Source organism: Pholcus phalangioides, unplaced genomic scaffold (genome assembly GCF_987345545.1).
Source record: "Pholcus phalangioides strain wild (caught in Gottingen) unplaced genomic scaffold, Ppha-v1.0 ptg000007l_1, whole genome shotgun sequence".
NCBI classification, from domain to species: Eukaryota; Metazoa; Arthropoda; class Arachnida; order Araneae; family Pholcidae; genus Pholcus; species Pholcus phalangioides.
Window position 1 is genome coordinate 40,406,039 of NW_028301600.1, and position 17,889 is coordinate 40,423,927.

The window sequence follows — 17,889 nt, forward strand, 5'->3', positions numbered from 1 at the left end:
AAAAGTAAGCAAAGTTGCCTAGAACAGGAAATAAAGCTCCACTTCAAATTGTAATAAATTAAAAAAAACCATGACAAATCTGTGACATGAATATTCTTGTTTGCAGTCATAATTATCATAATGAAATTTCTGAGTTGGAAAGATAATTTCAATCCTTGATTTGAAGAACAAAATGAAGAATAAAAAGTCAAGTTGACTTTGTTGCAAATAGCAGGACATTTTTAAAACAGGACTGTCCAAAGAAATGCGGGAAATTGCAATTCTATACACAGGATATCACTCATTGCAGCCAAAAAATACAATTTATGGCAAATTTACAAATTATTGCTGAAATTGCTGGGGGGGGGGGGGAATAAAAGGCTGCTTGCTGCAAATTGCAGTAAGCAAAGGAGGTGTTGACAGAACTCAGATACATCATTCATGTTGCAAGAGGTTGTGTAGTTATTAAATTTAAAAAAATTTTAAAAACTTTTTTATATGGACACCATGCTCAAACCCAATCAGAGTTTTTGCCGTCTCTCCTGGTGCCCAAAAAAACATCTATGTTTATAAGTGCAATATTCACTGAGATATTTGAATTTAAAAGAGATAAATTTGGTATGTGTATTACCCGCATATGATATATTATGATCAGCAGGGACATCCACTCGAATACGCAAGGGGGGAGAAGTTCTAACCCCTCTCCCCAAAATTATAGTGTTATTTGCAGGAAAAAAGCATAAAAATTGGTACTGGTTGACATTACAAGTAGAAGAGTGATTGGTAGCTTGAAAAGGGCTATAGTACAAGGAGTGTTATCCAAGGAAGGTCGGTCTAATTTTGACCAACCTGATAAAAAACCTATAACATAACAAATTATGATTGAAAACCACACTTATATGCTAACTAGATGCTTGTTAGTGATGCTAATACATTACCTCTGTATATAGAGAACTAAAAGGTGATTTCAATTTTTAGAAATGCTATAATCGTATATTAAGGTAAAAACTCATTTGATGCACTTGAAAGCTAATCTGACACATCAAGATACAGAACCAATACAAGTATGAACATTTTTATGAACTAAAATTACTCAATACAGAAGAGATGAGAAAAATCACACCATACTTTAATATTTCAGGAATGTTCACAATAAATTTGTGTAAATACAGTACTTTTGTACGCAAATCTTAACAATAAAAAAATATGTTCTTGTTAAAATATACGACAATTAAAAATAATACAGAAAAATAAAACTGTCAAAAATCTGTATTCGTAATCATGAATATATACAGCTATACAGATGGACGGAATGTTCAGTAGTTGCAATACATGTACAAAATCATGATCACACATAACTTATCACTTTTCTACATAAAATAATGATTGTAAAAAGAGCTTGGAATGTAGATAGTATATGAAAAATAGCCAACACATAGCAACACTTCATTCTGAAACAGAAAACTCTGAGAAAAAAGCTGCATAAATGGTGTATAGACAGTTGACGCTCGTTATAACAACTTCCCTTTGTTCCATGGAAAACGGACGTTATGTTGAGAGGTCAAAAAATCAAACATTAAGAAAAAATGATAAAGTTTAGCTTCTCTGGAAAATTGTATATTGTATAGATGCAATTGAAATAAAAAATTCTTTCATTTTGTTACAATACTGCAATAAAAATGTTTAAAAAAACATTTGTATAAGAAGCCATAGGCCATATTAAAAGAAGTCATTTGCCTCTTAGGCAGTGTCATGTTTGCAAACGTAGCTGTTATTTAATAAAATAAATTCAAATTGATATAGTATATACATTTCAGCTTACAAAAATACTATATTATGGCAGAAACCTACATTTATTTTTTACTACGTGCAGCAAAATAAGTTCACTTGCCTCTATATTCTATCTAAGAATCAAGTAAAATTGTGCAATAAAATTTACGATAAGAAAAAAAATCATGTGGGAAGTGGGAGTGAGCCACAAAATGAGAAAATAAACATAAATGGTAAGAAAAATTCCCAATGATGGCGCTACTTAACCACCGGGTTTTCCTTTTCTTTAAACCATCTATGTTCCATACCCTTTCTTCTCCAAGCATTAAATGTCAAAGTCAAACTCATTCTATGATGGATTTTGTCTATTTCTTTGGGAAAAAAAGCAAGGAGGGGTGAGCCGAGTTCGGTCATTGTAATGTATTGAATGATATTTACTGGTTGTTATATTGGTTAAAAAAGAACATGGTGTAAATATGCAAATATTTAGGACCTTTCATACCGATCATTATAACAAAATGGTCATTATAACGAGCATTGACTGCATACATAAAATAAGTTAGAATAGAATAAGACTTTTTTTAGTTATCAATATAACTAGCAGATTTTACAGGCTCTATATGAGAAGTGCCTACTATATGTAAAAATATAATCTTAATAATCAGAGAAAATGAAATGAACCCTGTTTAGAAAAACATGCAATAGAACATTGCTGAAAGAAACTGCCCTTTGAATCTCACTATGCCTAGATCAAAACTATGCATCACTTAATTTGTAAAAGTACTAAGAAAATATCCAGAAATATATCAGACATAAAACTGAACAATAGATATAAATTAAAAATATAAAACTTGGTTGAGATTCTCTAAATTCAAATACATTTTTTTTGGTGGCTAAAAGTTTAGTTCAGAAAGAAAAACAAACAATATATCACTAACCAACTGGAATTTCTTAATTGAAATGCATTCAGAAACTAAGAAACAAAATCACACGAGCACTTGACTTGTAGAAGAATTTGTAATAACAAATATCCGCCCGAGATTCTTGGAAAATCACAACTATGTTCATAAAGACCTATCAAATAAATACTATCTTTAATAACACATCATCAATGCATATCATCATTTTGGTAAAGCCATGAATAAGTTGGCAAAACTATGTGATAACTCAACAGTTTCAATTTCACTAATTATCAAACAGTCAATTTTAATTTTTGAAAAAAAAAAGGAAAATAATTCTTTATTCAAACTTTTCCCAATTAATTTATTTCTACATTGTTCCGTCTGGAGGATTGAAAACTGCGAAGAAAAAATATTTGAGTGAAAAATTATTTGAGTAGTCATGATAATTTAACACAATTTAATTTTTTTAATCAAGGGTCGTTTTTATGAAATCTGACAAAGAAAAGAAAAACGACAAAATTATTACTCAAAACTTAATGTCAATCACAAATGAAAAAAAATGACACTTCTTTGTGATCACATAAGTCAGTAGCTAAGCATATTCAAAACTCATGCTGAAAAAAAATAATTTAATTTCAAGTATGTTGTGAGATAGGAAAATCTCTTGAGGCACTTTGATATTTCAGCACTAACATTTTCTTACGAAAACAAATTGTTTAATTTATTGTATAACTTTATTGATGAAAAATAATAAAATGGAGATGAGCATGAGTTTTAGACCCAAATATGAGCAGGAAATTAAAAAAAAAAAACAGTTCAAAAAATGAATAAATTTTATATAAATTGCTGGGGACACAATTCTGTCTTATTTCCATGAGAATGATCCTAAAATATTTTTGTAAGTCATAATTCAAGATCATCTCCTTTCTTAAGAAATTATTTGAATTATTTTTGAGGAGTTGCTTTTTCATAGCCAGTACGAGCTCCTTCTTTAGCACCTTTGCTTATAAGCGAATTGGCAAGAAATTCGGATTCTCTCTATTTGATGAATCGTCAATAAATATAATAACCTTGTCCTAATATAACTGCACGTTAAAAAAAGGGAAGGGGAAAAACCAAATGAAAGAGTAAGATAGTATAATAGATAAGGTAGGTACAAAGTTGAATGTTTTTTCAACCTCACCCCTGTTCTCTATCACTCTTATAAGATGCATCATATGCACGGAAAAAAAATCACTATCAGGGTATACAAAAAACCTAAAGGAAAAAAAAAATTGTAAGGTTATAACAAAGCTTTGGGTAATCAAAAGAGAGGACAGAAACCAGAGTGAACTCTTACTTGAATTCATTCCACTGGCATTTGGATGATATATGTTTTTTGATCATAAAAAGGTTATATAAACCTCCTCTTTTAAATAAAAATTTACACAAGATAAATGTTTAGCACTTAGACTTTGTCTAAGTTAATTTAATCATGTTACGTTGAGTAAATTAATTGTGAATTATATATAAGTTAAGTTAGTTTTGAATAACAACAATGATTGCGTATTTCTACAAAATTTTTTGTGTCCACAAGTATGGATCAGTCAGATCCCTTGATGGATTTTGTTAAATAATTAAAATTTTGTTAAATAGTTAAAAAGAAAGTAACTAAAGATTTCTTGAAAAATTTATGATTCATTTAGTACAGCTAAAACCATGCTGATTATCTTCAAGATGAAAAAAAAACCACATAATTATTATAGATATTCATTGTAGAAAGGTATTTGTAAATTATAAATAATGTAATAGCAATTTTTGGTTAAAAAATAGTTAGAAATTTCTTTTAAAAACTACCAGGAAATTAATTATTCATTATGAGGGATCAAAAATAACATGGACAAATAACAAAATTTGAAAGAGGTAACAAAACTTCAATATGAAAGTGGGTCCACACTACATGTCCTTCATATATTATAAGGCATCATTAATAATAAAGTCTGACTTTGGCCCCACTGAAAGGATCCAAATACAGAAAGGCCTACTGCAGGGAGAAACGCTAAGTCCGACATTGTTTTATTTATATATTTTGGATTTAATTAATCGATTAAATAATTCAGATGTGGCATCTCTGCAGCTTGAGTCAAATACAGCAATACACACGTTATTATTCGCGGACGATATGGTCATTGTGGCAGATTCGCCAATTAACTTACAAAGAAAAATCAATATTTTAGAAACTTTCTGTAATGATTTCCATCTAAATGAAACTTAAATAAAACTAAGATTATGGTCTGCAGAAGATCCGGTAAATTGAAGACATACGAGAGTTGGTCGTACCGAAATACTTCCCTGGAGGTGGTGTCAAATTACACTTACCTTGGAGTTCCTTTTACGAATACTGGTTCTTTTGGACTAGCAAAAAAACTTTTCATGTCAAAAGCTAAAATTGCTATCCGAAAAACTATGCCAATTTTGATAAATACAAAGATAAACTCTTTCTTAGTTTCTGCGAAACTGTTCAAAGTCCTAATACTATCAGTTTTATCATATGGTTCACCAATCTGGGCAATTAAATTTATTGATGAATTTGAAAATACCTTTGGTATGTTCGCAAAAAAGATTCCATACATTCCATATAATATACCAGGTTATATGATTAGAATGGAATTGGGCCAGCCAAGAGTCTCAGTCTTGCTAAAAAAGCTGGTTTTAAAGTTTTATCTTCGTATCCTTGCAATGAATGACACTAGATTTACAAAAATATGCTTGTTGGAACTTAGACGTAAAGCTTTGAATAACCTTAATAATGTAAATAACTGGCTCCTCAACGTTTGGAAAATGTTCGCAATGTTTGGAGTATGTTCGCAAAAAAGATTCCATACATTCCATATAATATACCAGGTTATATGATTAGAATGGAATTGGGCCAGCCAAGAGTCTCAGTCTTGCTAAAAAAGCTGGTTTTAAAGTTTTATCTTCGTATCCTTGCAATGAATGACACTAGATTTACAAAAATATGCTTGTTGGAACTTAGACGTAAAGCTTTGAATAACCTTAATAATGTAAATAACTGGCTCCTCGACGTTTGGAAAATCTTCGATGAAACTGGCTTCAGCTTTCTTAAATTTTCTCAAGATCCCACAACAATTAAACAACATATACCCCTTATTGTAAACATTCTAATCTCACAAAGTATCCAGCTTGACACACAATATCTACAATCTTGCTATGGGTCACCTTTTTATAGAACAATAAAAAACTCCTTTGGTTTGGAAGATTATTTAATAAATAACTGCAAAATTTGTTTTAAAAGAGTCTTGGTTCAATTGCGTTTTGGCAGCCCAAGAGTCAGCCTGAATCCAAATCAAACTATTTGTATTGACCCATTAAAAAATTGTACTTTCTGCAACCTTAATCAATTGGAAACATGGAAACATTTATTTTTGGAGTGTCCAACCTACGCATCCTATAGAAGGCGATACTTCAGCAACATTACCTTAAACATAAAAGATATCACGACACTGAATAATATTGAAATAAAACATATTTTTTATTTTTTAAGAGCTGTTCATGGTTTGCGTTCCCTCTATGGAGACCAGTGATCTTATATATATCTCTTTATTATTATTATTTACTTATTTTATCTTTATATATTTATTTTGTAGCTTCCCAATTTTAAGTCTTGCACGATCTGAAACTGACTGGAAGAGCTGCATGAGGAAATTCGATCTAATCTCATCCTTTTATCTTTGAATAAGGGATCCTTTGATCAATAAATCGCTCATCTTGTAAAACGATATAAATGTGAAAAATATGTGCGTATATATGTAAATATGTGCATGTTAACCCCCTCACATACCTTGATCGAGGTTTGTGAATTTTTTATTATTTATTTATTTTTCCCCAATTTTGTTATCTCCCTCTTCTCGCATTAGAAAAATGTTTTTGTATTAGATAGCTGTGTTTTGTCACTAATACGAATTAATGTTATCGTTTCTGATTGTTGCATTGTAGTATTGTAATGAGCTAGGGCTCAAACAATAAATATTCAATTCAAATTCACACTACATGTCCTTGAGTTCTGGTGGGGCATACAGTGGCCTCTTAAAGGTCATCTTTCTGTTATGGCTGAATAAATTTCAATAACCCCGTTTTTTAGTCACCACTTTTTTATGAACACATTTTTTTGTCCTGTCAGTATCCACGAAACAAGGGTTTTGCTGTACTAACACTTTCAGCTATCAGTAATTTATTAATCTTCTTTCAAACTATTAAAATACATGGATTTTTGAAATTTCAGAATAAATCTCACCTGTTCAACCAATATGTAAAAGTGAGAAAAAGCACCATAAGTAATAGATGTGGTTTTGAATGATTATCTTGGCTTGATGACCTTAGATATGATGATGATGCACCATCTAAGAAAGAAAACAAAATAATTAATTAACTTAAATGATTAAAACAAATTCCAATAGACTATTGCACACCTAATATTAACCCTCTAACTATACAAATAGTAGGATCAACAACAATTATTCTTCTCTCAGTGCGCAAGCAGGAAATTTTTTTTCCCCCAGGAAGTTTAAAAATTTTTTTTTGTGTGAAAGATATGTAGCACCCAAACACAAAGTTTTCCTAGAGCCAATAGAATGAGGGGAGGGGAATAGAGTATACAAACAAATCTATCAGAGAATAGAAGAATAATGAAAAGAAAAAAAAAACTAGAACATTATATTCATACGGCATCTATAAGTAATTTTTTAAGAATTCTATCAGATGTCTGTAACTCAAATCAACAGGAGATGATTGAGCAAATCACCAAGCTTTTTCTACAAATTCAAAATTTTCCTCAACCACCACTTCTAAGAAACTTTTTTCTAACATTAAAATGTACAAAAAAAAAAAATTCTTATATTTTACCAACTTTTTTATTCAACCTCAGAATTATCAGTCATTTGAACTAAAAGAAGTTTCAATTTTTGAAACACTTACTTTTGGTCAATCATCACACTTTACTAAGCAAAATGATATTGAGTGGTAGCAATCATGGATCAACAACAATTATCTTAAACTATTATAACTTTCTGGTTGTTATGGGTGGTTGAGTTGTTTCAATCAAAGGTATTTTTGTCCACGACTGCGGAAGAGATTCTCATTAAAGGTGTCTGCTATAATGGTGGACAAAATGTCTGTTATTCAAATGACTAGACCACAATATAGCAACCCAGAAAGTTGATCTTTTTTGTCGCACAACAGGGTCATTTTCTGTATATGAAGGCTAATTAGACTGGGACCAACAATTTATTGCAGATTCTGAACAGCAGCCTTTTTTTTATAGTCACAGAGAGGTTGGTGCGCTAACTCCTAGATGTGGGACTCCCTACTGTAGTAATCTTTTCTGCGGTCATGTTGTCATTTCTGTTGTACCCGTGTCAGGAAAGTTTCTGACAAGGACAAACCGTGTATCAAACTCGCGACACCTTTAAACATTCTTTGGTACTTTAAGTGAGTATCTTATCAACGTGGGTTACCACATCTACCCAAAAAGTAACAAGAGTTAAATAAAATCTGACCATGAAATCCTCTTTTTTCAATAATTATCTTACCAATTTTGAATTCTCTAACTGGCGAAGACATTTTTCCATCACCGCCATTGCTAAATGCTAACACTCTTAATTTGTATACTTTTCCTGGGACAAGACCAGAAACTACAGCTTCAAGATCTTTTCCATCTAAAAATCTGTACACTTCTTTTGCAGCTGTCATATCTTGATCTGATTCCCAATATCTGACCTACAAAAAAAACATGAAATTTAGCAATCAATTTCATATTTCAAATTATTTTTCTTCATGAAATTTCTTCTTTGCATAATTTCTTCTTCTAATGTTCCTGTGTAGAATATAAAGAAAAAATGATTACAGGAAAATTAAGCTTCATCAAAAAGCTTCTAAGATAATGCAATCAATTTCAGGATGCATGCTACAAAATTCAGGAATTTTTTGTTATAATTTTAAATTAACTCTCAAGATCAATTATTTTGAGGTTTATTATTAAACTTTTGGAAACGATAAAAGTGGGAACTTTTATACAGTTAATGCTCGATTTTACAAACCTCCAATTTATGAACCAAAATGTTTTTACATACAAGTCTTCTTGTCATAAACAATATGCCAAGCATCTTTCCTATTTACAAACCAATAGTTCATGCCCGTACCAGTTTGTAAAAATGGACATCAACTCTGTATCATGTTCAAATATACAAAGCAATCAAATGTACCTTGTATCCAATAATAGGTTCTTCATCTGTCGTTGGAAGTACACCTCTCCATGTAACTAAAACGCTGACTGGGCTTATAGCTTCGACTTTCACATTAGTGGGTGGCCTTAGAGGAGCTGAGAAAAAATAAAAGTTAAATTTTTTTTTTACTGTAGCTAATCCTCTGCTCAAATGGTGCAATCTTAGATAAATTCTGTATTACACACACCAAAGGTAATAAAAATGTTTGCAAAATATTTTTTTTCTAAATGAGGGTACGCAATAAATTTTGTTTGATCTCCTCAATAATATGGACTCTCTTTGTGTAATTTCAACTTTGAAAATAGCTGCTGTAGCTGTGAATGCAATGTTAGGAAGTAATGAAAAACCAGGTCCAAATAGCCCCATAATTTTTTAATTCTGATTAGGCATCAGCAGTGAAAGTCTATGCAAATTTAATCAAGTTTTTGCATGGGCCTTTGGGTTACCAAGCATGAATATGATTTTCAAGAAATTACCAATAGCAAATAATTATATGCATGTATGCTGTAGTAAAAAAACATTAATAAGAAATGGAACTTAGTATTCAAATATTTAAGTAATAGCTGACCTGATTTAAATGTTCTAGCCAAAAATGGCTCACTTTCAACACCACTTCCAGCATCATTATAAGCCATCACAGCTACGTAGTATTCTGTGTTAGGCTGTAATCCAACTATCAAACCCCAATTTTCAAGACCTCTTTTTAAAAGAATGAGAGAATCAACTTCTTGATCTTTACCATTTTGCCAATATTTGATCTGTACAGAAAAAAGTGATTTTTTATAAGTACACATGCAGCAAGAAATTTTACTGTTTCCGATAATTTTTCATGTTATTTAACGTATGAGTGCAGGTGTTGGGTCAGTGAGACCCATGCATATGTATTTCTCTCATTTACTTACAGGTGGTAAGAACTATTTTCTTGAGGTTTTCGCTAACTTCCAATTTAAACTTGTTCATCTACTGTGCCAACTTTAGGCATGGGGCTATTTTTTTTCTCCAGAATCGTTGAAAGAATTATCAATGTCAATGTTAGTTGGTGTGGTTATTTGAAAGACTTTGAATAATATAGGCTTTGGGAAACTGCAAAAACGTTGATGTTGTTTATTCTAGATTTCCAGAAGGCATTTGATCGGGTCCAATTTAAACAATACTAAACTCTTGAAGCATTTACATGAGATTGCGATCAGGGGCAAATTGTTGAATTGGATCGAATCATAGTTGAAAGGTAGGTCACACAACGGGTCATGGTGAACGGGAATTCTTATGACTGGACAGGGGTGAAGAGAGGAGTCTCTCAAGAAAATGTCCTTGGGCTCATACCTTTTTCACTTTTTATTGATAAACTCGATCAGGATATTCACAAGATTGTTAGCAAATTCACAGATGCTATGAAGCTAATCGGGGTAGTCAGGAATCCAAGCGATAGGGTGAGGCTCCAGACAAACTTGAATATGATTGTGGCATTAATGAATGGAGCATGACCTTTAGTGTTGATAAGTGCAAGGTTGTTCATTTTGGTTCAAACAACTCACATGCCACTCACGAGTTGAATGGTATTACTATCCCTGACGCAACTTGGGAATTCTCATTGATGAGCAGCTTACATTGTCTGCACATTGTTAGGCAGTGGCCAAAAAAACTGAATAGAATGCTCGCGTGTTTTATTCTTAAAAGGTCTCTTTTCGTTCTCCTAAAGTCATTCTTATGCTTTTCTGAGGCCTAGTTCATCCTGGACTGGAGTACGTAAGGTTTTGGAGACCATACCTACAGAGGGATAGACTTGGTTAAGGGAATGCAGAGAAGAGCTATGCATGCTCTTGTGAGCACACAAGGCTTGAGCTATGAAGAAAGACTCAATCTCTTCAATATGTATACATTGGAGGAATGCAGGTGTCGGGGACATGACTGAAGTGTTTTAAATTTTCAATGGGATGGGTCAACACAATGTTGATCAACTGCTTCGACATGGAACACCAGTATAGTTTAGTAAGGGACAATTCCAGGTTGTGGTGTTGCAGGAAGTTTCTCTAATAGGGTTAATAAATGGAATAGCTTACCCCCAGGGGGAGGGCATGAATTCGAACACAATTGACATTTAAAAAGAAGTATGATAAACAGAGTGGGATAAATTGAGAAGCTATCTATACTTAGATTAAAACAACTATAATCTTTATTATGGGTAGTGCATTATATAATATTAATTATTAAATTTTTTTCTTTTGTGACATACAGGGCGTCCATAATTAAAAGACCCTATTTTACAGTAGCCTACAGGCGAAACCAGTCATCAGAGAAGTGAGAAATTTTGTGGAGGACTTCATGAAGCAATGGGAATTTGTTTCAGGGGGAAAAAAATTAGTTGCACATGTCGCCACCAGAGGGTATTTCACTTTGAATACCTGTAGTAAACATGTAAATTTATGTGATGTCACACATCAGCTGTTATAAAACCTAGAAACATTCGCGGAGATCTTGTTCCTCAATGTGTTTGCTGCTTACAATGACGATAAGTTTACGAGATCGCACTTTCTTCATCAAATTGTTTCACCAAAACAGCAATTCCGCGGTAACTGCTCTATGGAAATATCGGACTTGGCGGAGGATTCGAAGAGGTCCAATGAATGTTAAAAATGTTCGGAATATGATAAAATTTGAAACCACTGGATCATTGGCTGTTTGTTCTGGAAGAGGAAGAAAACCTGTTTCTATTGACACAGTACAGGTTTCGCTTCAGGTGGAACAGGACAGAGATTCAAATTCTCGTGTCAGGCGTTGGATAGGCCACATTCAACTGTCCACAAGATCATGCGGAAAATATCCTCCAATATTATCCGTACAAACTTTCACTTGTACAGCAATTGTTTTCACATCATTATGACGCTTGATTCCGATTCTGACTGCAGTTTCTAGCTCGTGTTGAGGTAGATTCAGAATGGCCTTGGAATATCCTCTGGACAGACGAAGTGCATTTCCACTTGGATGGTGTAGTCAATACTTAGAACTGCTGTGGTGGTCGAGTGGTTATAGTGATGGACTCCCGATGCGAGGATCCGGGTTCGAACCCAACAGTGGTGGTCGGCTGAAGTTGGTTTTCTGTGGTTCCCAACTTCAAGGCGCAAATGCGAGCCGATCTCCCCATTAAAAAGTCTCGCCACAGAGAGCAACAGTCCTACAACGATAAATCATTCAATCATAACACTTCACTCATAGTTAGAAAAACTAGTGGCAGATGGCAGCACTACACATAACAAGCATTACAGAGAAACAACAAAACTTCACGTCAGGTTTCACTATACGTACACGCACATTACCGCTTGTACCGGGGTTCCGGGGGGAGGGGGTGTAGTAGTAGTAGGTAGGGCCTCCAAAAAATGGCTCGGGGATCCATGATGTTCTTAAGTCAGCCACCTCGTTGGGCAATTTGCCTGTTGTGGCGTTGTATTTGTATTGTATTGTAACTGCCAAATTTAGGAACCAGAAAATCTGCATGCTATCTTAGAGGTTTTGTTGCATTCACAAAAACTGACAGTATGGTGTGGATTTACTGCATTATTTATTCTTGGTCCCTACTTCTATGAGAAGTTACGTTTTACAGGTCCAGTGACACGTTCAGTCACTGGGAAGCGATATGCATTGCTGTTACAGAACAAAATTTTTCCAGCTCTGCAAGCATGTCAAGCCTTGCAGACACAATCTTTATGCAAGACTGAGCTCCTCCACACATTGCAGTGTGTATTAAGAATTATCTTAAAACACATTTTACAGCAGAACGTGTCATCAGCCGGCACTTCCCTAATCTATGGCCTCCCCGATCTTTAATCCATGCGATTTTTAGCTTTGGGGGAATTTGAAACATCTGGTAAGTTGTGACAATCCAAGAACTTTACCTGACTTTAAAGGTAGCATTTCACGCCACATGCTGAACATTTCCCCGCACATACTTTGGTCAGTTGTGGAACATGCTATCTTGCAATTTCACATGGTATCTGAAAATGATGGCCGTCATGTGGAACATGTTTTGTTGCAGTAACAATTTTAAAAGTGTTTAATAATTGTTAAAATTGTTAACATTTGCCTAAATGTGTTATTTTTTAATAAAACACCCTCTGGTGACGACATGTGCAACTATTTTTTTCTCCCCTGAAACAAATTCCCTTCACTTCATGAAGTCCTCCACAAAATTCCACAATTTTCTGATGACTGGTTTCGCCTTTAGGCTACTTTAAAATAGGGTATTTTAATTATGGACACCCTGTATATGCTTTTATATTGGGTTGCTGTATTTTGGTTGTATTTGACATCCATACTTTTTATGGGCATCTTTTTCAGCCACCTCACTGGGCAATGTGCCTGTTGTGGCATTTGTATTCGTAATTCTAGAATATAAATGAAAGAAATAATTCCAGAATCTATAAAAATCCAGAATTAATGAAAGAAATAATTATAAAATTGATGGATTGATGAGTTACTGAAAGAAACAATTTTATAATTTTTGAAACAAATTATTTCAGAATTAGTGAAAACAATAACTTATAAATCAATAAGAGAAATAATTTTGTAATTTCTGATGGACTTACCAAGTTCCTTGGGGTCACAAAGTGTTTGTATTTATGTGTTTTTATGTTTGTACCTATGTATATGTTTGTATTTGTGTGTATATATATATATGTGTTTTGTGATTTGTTTATTAAAAAAATTATGTCACAATCAAAAAATGAATAATTGCATAATAATTAAAAGAAATGATTTCAAGATATACTGAGAAGGAAAGTAATTTCAGAATCATTTAAAGTGATTTCAAATCGAAATTAATCTCAGAGTTAATTAATTTAATCAGTAATTAATGAAAAACTTTTCCAGAATTAGTGAAAAAAAATATTTCAAAACTAATCAAAATTGATAATTAATGAAAGAAATAATTTCAGAATAAATGAAAGTCTTCAATTAACTGGAAGCCCCATTGGCCCAGTCAATTAAGATAGCACTAAATTATATGAATTAGTGACCCGTGGGAAGTTTCAATTTGGCCAACTGTGGAATTCTGAAACATGGAAGACCTCTGCTCTAAACTGAAACATGAGGTGAAGTGAAAATAATTTTCAATTATATATTTCTCACAAAAACAAAAGTAGCCAGGAGAAGGACATTTGATAGAAACACCTCTTTTTTCTTGAATAAACTTAATTTGTGAATTTACAATTCTAATTGATTTAAAACAAGGTTCAAGTGATCACTACATTTTTCTTAACCTTCTCAATGCAAAATTTGACAGGTGGCAACTGGTATTGTAAAACTTGAACCAATGTTTTCCAAATGTCATGAATGGAAAAGAAAGCTGGGGAAAATTTTCATTTGACTATAAACTATTGATATAAAAATATTTGAAATTATAAAAAAGATTAAGTATAAAGGTATACTGGTCCTAAAAATATATATTGTTGAAACAAAAGAATACTTTTTTTCTTTAAATCGAGAAGCTATCCATACTGTGTGAGACAACTAATTTTTTATGGGTAGTATATTTATATTTTATCATAATTATTGGTTTTCTATTGCTCTTATTGGGTTGCTGTATTTTTGATATAGTTTGGATGTATATTAGACATTCATATTTTTTATGGCATCCACATTTTCTATGGGCATCTTTTTTCAGCCACCTCGTTGGGCATTTTTGTCTGTTGTGGTATTTGTATTCATTGAAAAAATTAAAACAGAGTGACAACTTTTGAGAAACTGGAATATAAATATAAATTAACAATAAAAAAGTTCTGTGTCAAATATTTTTAGTGTAAACTGTGGGGACACAATTTAGGCTAATTTTGTGAGAATCACCCATGTATAAAACTGCTTTCTTTCCTGAGAAAGAATCTATATTGGATTACACTAGGATATAGTTTCCCAAACTTTTTGTTTCATTGCCCCCCCCCCCTCTTCAGAGAAATTTTTTCTCTTATCGCCCTCAGCTCTTTCCATTGCCCACTTTGGGAAACAAGGAACTAGGAATTACAATTAGGCCTGACATCTTGCTGAAAAGTGAGCTAATCCTGATATTTACAGATATTATTGAGATAATGTTTGCAGCAAAAATGTTCACAGTGAAAAACCCTTAGCTTCCTAGTATTAAGTAAGAACACCAGATCATCAGCATGCAACATATGATATGCTTAAAAAATTGTTTAATCATGCTTACTCTATGGCCGATCAATTTTCCTCTAATTTTCTCACGATCTTGCTCCAATGGTGCCCATGTAACATTGAAGGCTGTACTATTGAATGGCAATGCATAAACTTGACTTGGCTGGACTTGAGGCACTAACATATATGAAGATTCACATAAGAATTTATATAGATAAAAAAGTGATATATTTTATATAGATAAAAAAGTGATATATTTTATATAGATAAAAAATAGATAAAAGATCGAGTGATAAAATATAGTCAAACCTTTCTAAGCGGATATTGAATAACTGGACAAACAATTTAAGTGGATAATTTTTTGTAGCCTCCATCTCCTTACATTAATATGAGAAAACTCAAGATAAATGGATAAAACCACTCAAATAAATGTTAATTCAAGTCTGAAATATTTATATGCAATGAATATAACAAACTCCCAAAGAGGATGATAAATTTTCCTATTCATTTTTTCTAAATCGTGTTATCTGCCTTGACTAAGTCATTAGAAACAGCAGACTAATGGATTTAAAAAACTGTCAAAACCTCAAATAATGTTTTTCAATAAAAAATTATTTTAACGTTTTTCAATAAAAAATGATTTTAACGTTTTTCAATAAAAAATTATTTTAATGTTTTTCAATAAAAAATTATTTTAACGTTTTTCAATAAAAAATTATTTTAACGTTTTTCAATAAAAAATGATTTTAATGTTTTTCAATAAAAAATGATTTTAATGTTTTTGAATAAAAAATGATTTTAATGTTTTTCAATAAAAAATGATTTTAATGTTTTTCAATAAAAAATGATTTTAATGTTTTTCAATAAAAAATGATTTTAATGTTTTTCAATAAAAAATGATTTTAATGTTTTTCAATAAAAAATGATTTTAATGTTTTTCAATAAAAAAAATTTCCATAAAAAAATACACTGATTGCATGCATTGATTTTGTTCCAGAAGATATTCCAGTCATTTCAGGGTGATTTTGGGGCACTGAATCCAAATCTGGAATTGGTTTTATATCACACTGGCTCCAGTTTTTAAGATGAAATGAAAATTAAATCTCAATGGTGATACATAAGCAGCTTAAAAAATCACATTGAAACTGTGAAAAATGTAAATCAATAACAAACTCAATATCAATACATACAGACCAGTGATGTCTGATGGTGATACAAATAAAATAATATATTGAATGGAATAGGAAGATAAATAGGAAAGTAAAAATTTAACAAAAAAATTAGTGACTTCAGACTACATTGAAATAGCGACAATATGTATTATTTCAAAAACTAGAGCTAATCCAGCATAAGTACATTCAGTTTTGAAATCAGCAGCCCAAATTTTTCCCTAAAACAGTTGAAACTTCCTTGAGAACACAATTTTTTTTTGAACAGTCTTTATAGGATTACTAATACACTATAGAAACTGCCTTTACTCTTTTGAGACTCTTTAGCTGTCCAAAATTTGAAAGTCAAGGTTGGCAAGGTTTTGGACAGCACTGTAAGTAAATACAGTCGGCAATCGTTATAACGACCCTATATTATGGTATAGATACACTAAAGTTAACTTAAGTTAGATGCACAATAAGTTTTCTGTTTTTCCCTTTGCAAAGTTGCAAATGATAATTAATATTTGATTTCAATTATTGTAATAAATTGGTGTTTAACAATAAAACATTGCATTATGCAAAAAAGTAGGTATTGTTTTTGATGTCAAAAACCCAGCCCTGGTTTCAACACACAATGGGTGTTATCTTCAAAGGAAAATATAGGTATAAAAAAATGAGTGGTTGCCATGACTAGCTGGACACTTTTCTACGGGTTGTTCAGTGATCTATCATGCTTTCATACAGGCTCTAACACTAACATTCCAACAACAAAAGCTAAACATCTATATGGAATTATATGAAGTTCCTCCTTCAGTAGCATAGAAAGCAAAAGACAAAAATAACTTCATATAGCAGAGGTTACTCACAAGTCAAAATAACTGGCTAAGAAAGGAGGAAGGGGAAATAGGTAGAATATGTTAAACAATATCTACTTATAGAAATTCAATCATACTAGAGCTTGTTATTCATAGAATTTTAGGGAATTGAATTTTTAATCAAAAAATAAAAATTTCATACTGTTTTCAGCAGAATAAATTTCAACTTCTTGGCTATATGGTCCTGGTCCAATGCTGTTTATAGCTTGAACCTTAACTATATATGGCTTATAGTAATTTTCTTCACCCACATGAACGACATGCAATCCTATGTTTCCCCACTTTCTAAGTGATAGTTCTTCGAATTTGACATTATTCATATCAGCTGGTTTATATGACACATTATACCAAATTTCTGGAGCATTCCAATCCTGACTGGGCAATGGCTTAAAAAAACAAAAAATTCAAGTCTATTATTTTATGACTGATTGTAGACAACTGGAAATTCAAAGCAGAAAAAAGATGAGCATCAGAATACACAAGTTTTCATCCTAGTTCTTACTTGACACAAACAGGAGTATATACAGGCCTATATTTCCTGCAATTATTTTGCATAAGCTGTTTAGTAATAAAGACTAAATATCTATAAATATTATACGTTTCAAGGAAAAATCATTTTTTTCCCTGAGAGTAAGTATTATTTTATGCTCCTGCGATATACTCCTAGAATGGGAAAAAAACTTTATAAGAGAATTTAAAATATCATAAGCATAAATTTTGTCATCTTAGAAAATAAATCTCCAACTCCTAAAATTAAAAAATAATGAAAAATAGCCTACTTGCACCAAAAATA

The 17,889-nt window shown here is 32.0% G+C and overlaps 1 protein-coding gene and 1 long non-coding RNA gene across 3 annotated transcripts in view; one reads left to right on the forward strand and one right to left on the reverse strand.

The window, feature by feature from the left end:
• Window positions 1–6,690, forward strand: part of LOC149085284 (uncharacterized) — a 49,583-nt gene extending 42,893 nt beyond the window's left edge. For both annotated transcript variants that reach the window (XR_016192830.1, XR_016192829.1), the window contains one exon: window positions 6,299–6,690. This is a non-coding gene — a long non-coding RNA (uncharacterized LOC149085284). The remainder of the gene's footprint in view (window positions 1–6,298) is intronic.
• The window catches only part of Cont (Contactin), a 51,639-nt gene continuing 34,837 nt past the window's right edge, over window positions 1,088–17,889 (reverse strand). The window contains exons 18-24 of the mRNA XM_089233214.1: window positions 17,239–17,482; window positions 15,126–15,247; window positions 9,501–9,690; window positions 8,912–9,027; window positions 8,240–8,426; window positions 6,946–7,051; window positions 1,088–2,823 (exon numbers count right to left, since the gene is read on the reverse strand). Coding sequence (XP_089089340.1) covers window positions 2,814–2,823; window positions 6,946–7,051; window positions 8,240–8,426; window positions 8,912–9,027; window positions 9,501–9,690; window positions 15,126–15,247; window positions 17,239–17,482 — 975 coding nt within the window. The 3' untranslated portion in view covers window positions 1,088–2,813. The remainder of the gene's footprint in view (window positions 2,824–6,945; window positions 7,052–8,239; window positions 8,427–8,911; window positions 9,028–9,500; window positions 9,691–15,125; window positions 15,248–17,238; window positions 17,483–17,889) is intronic.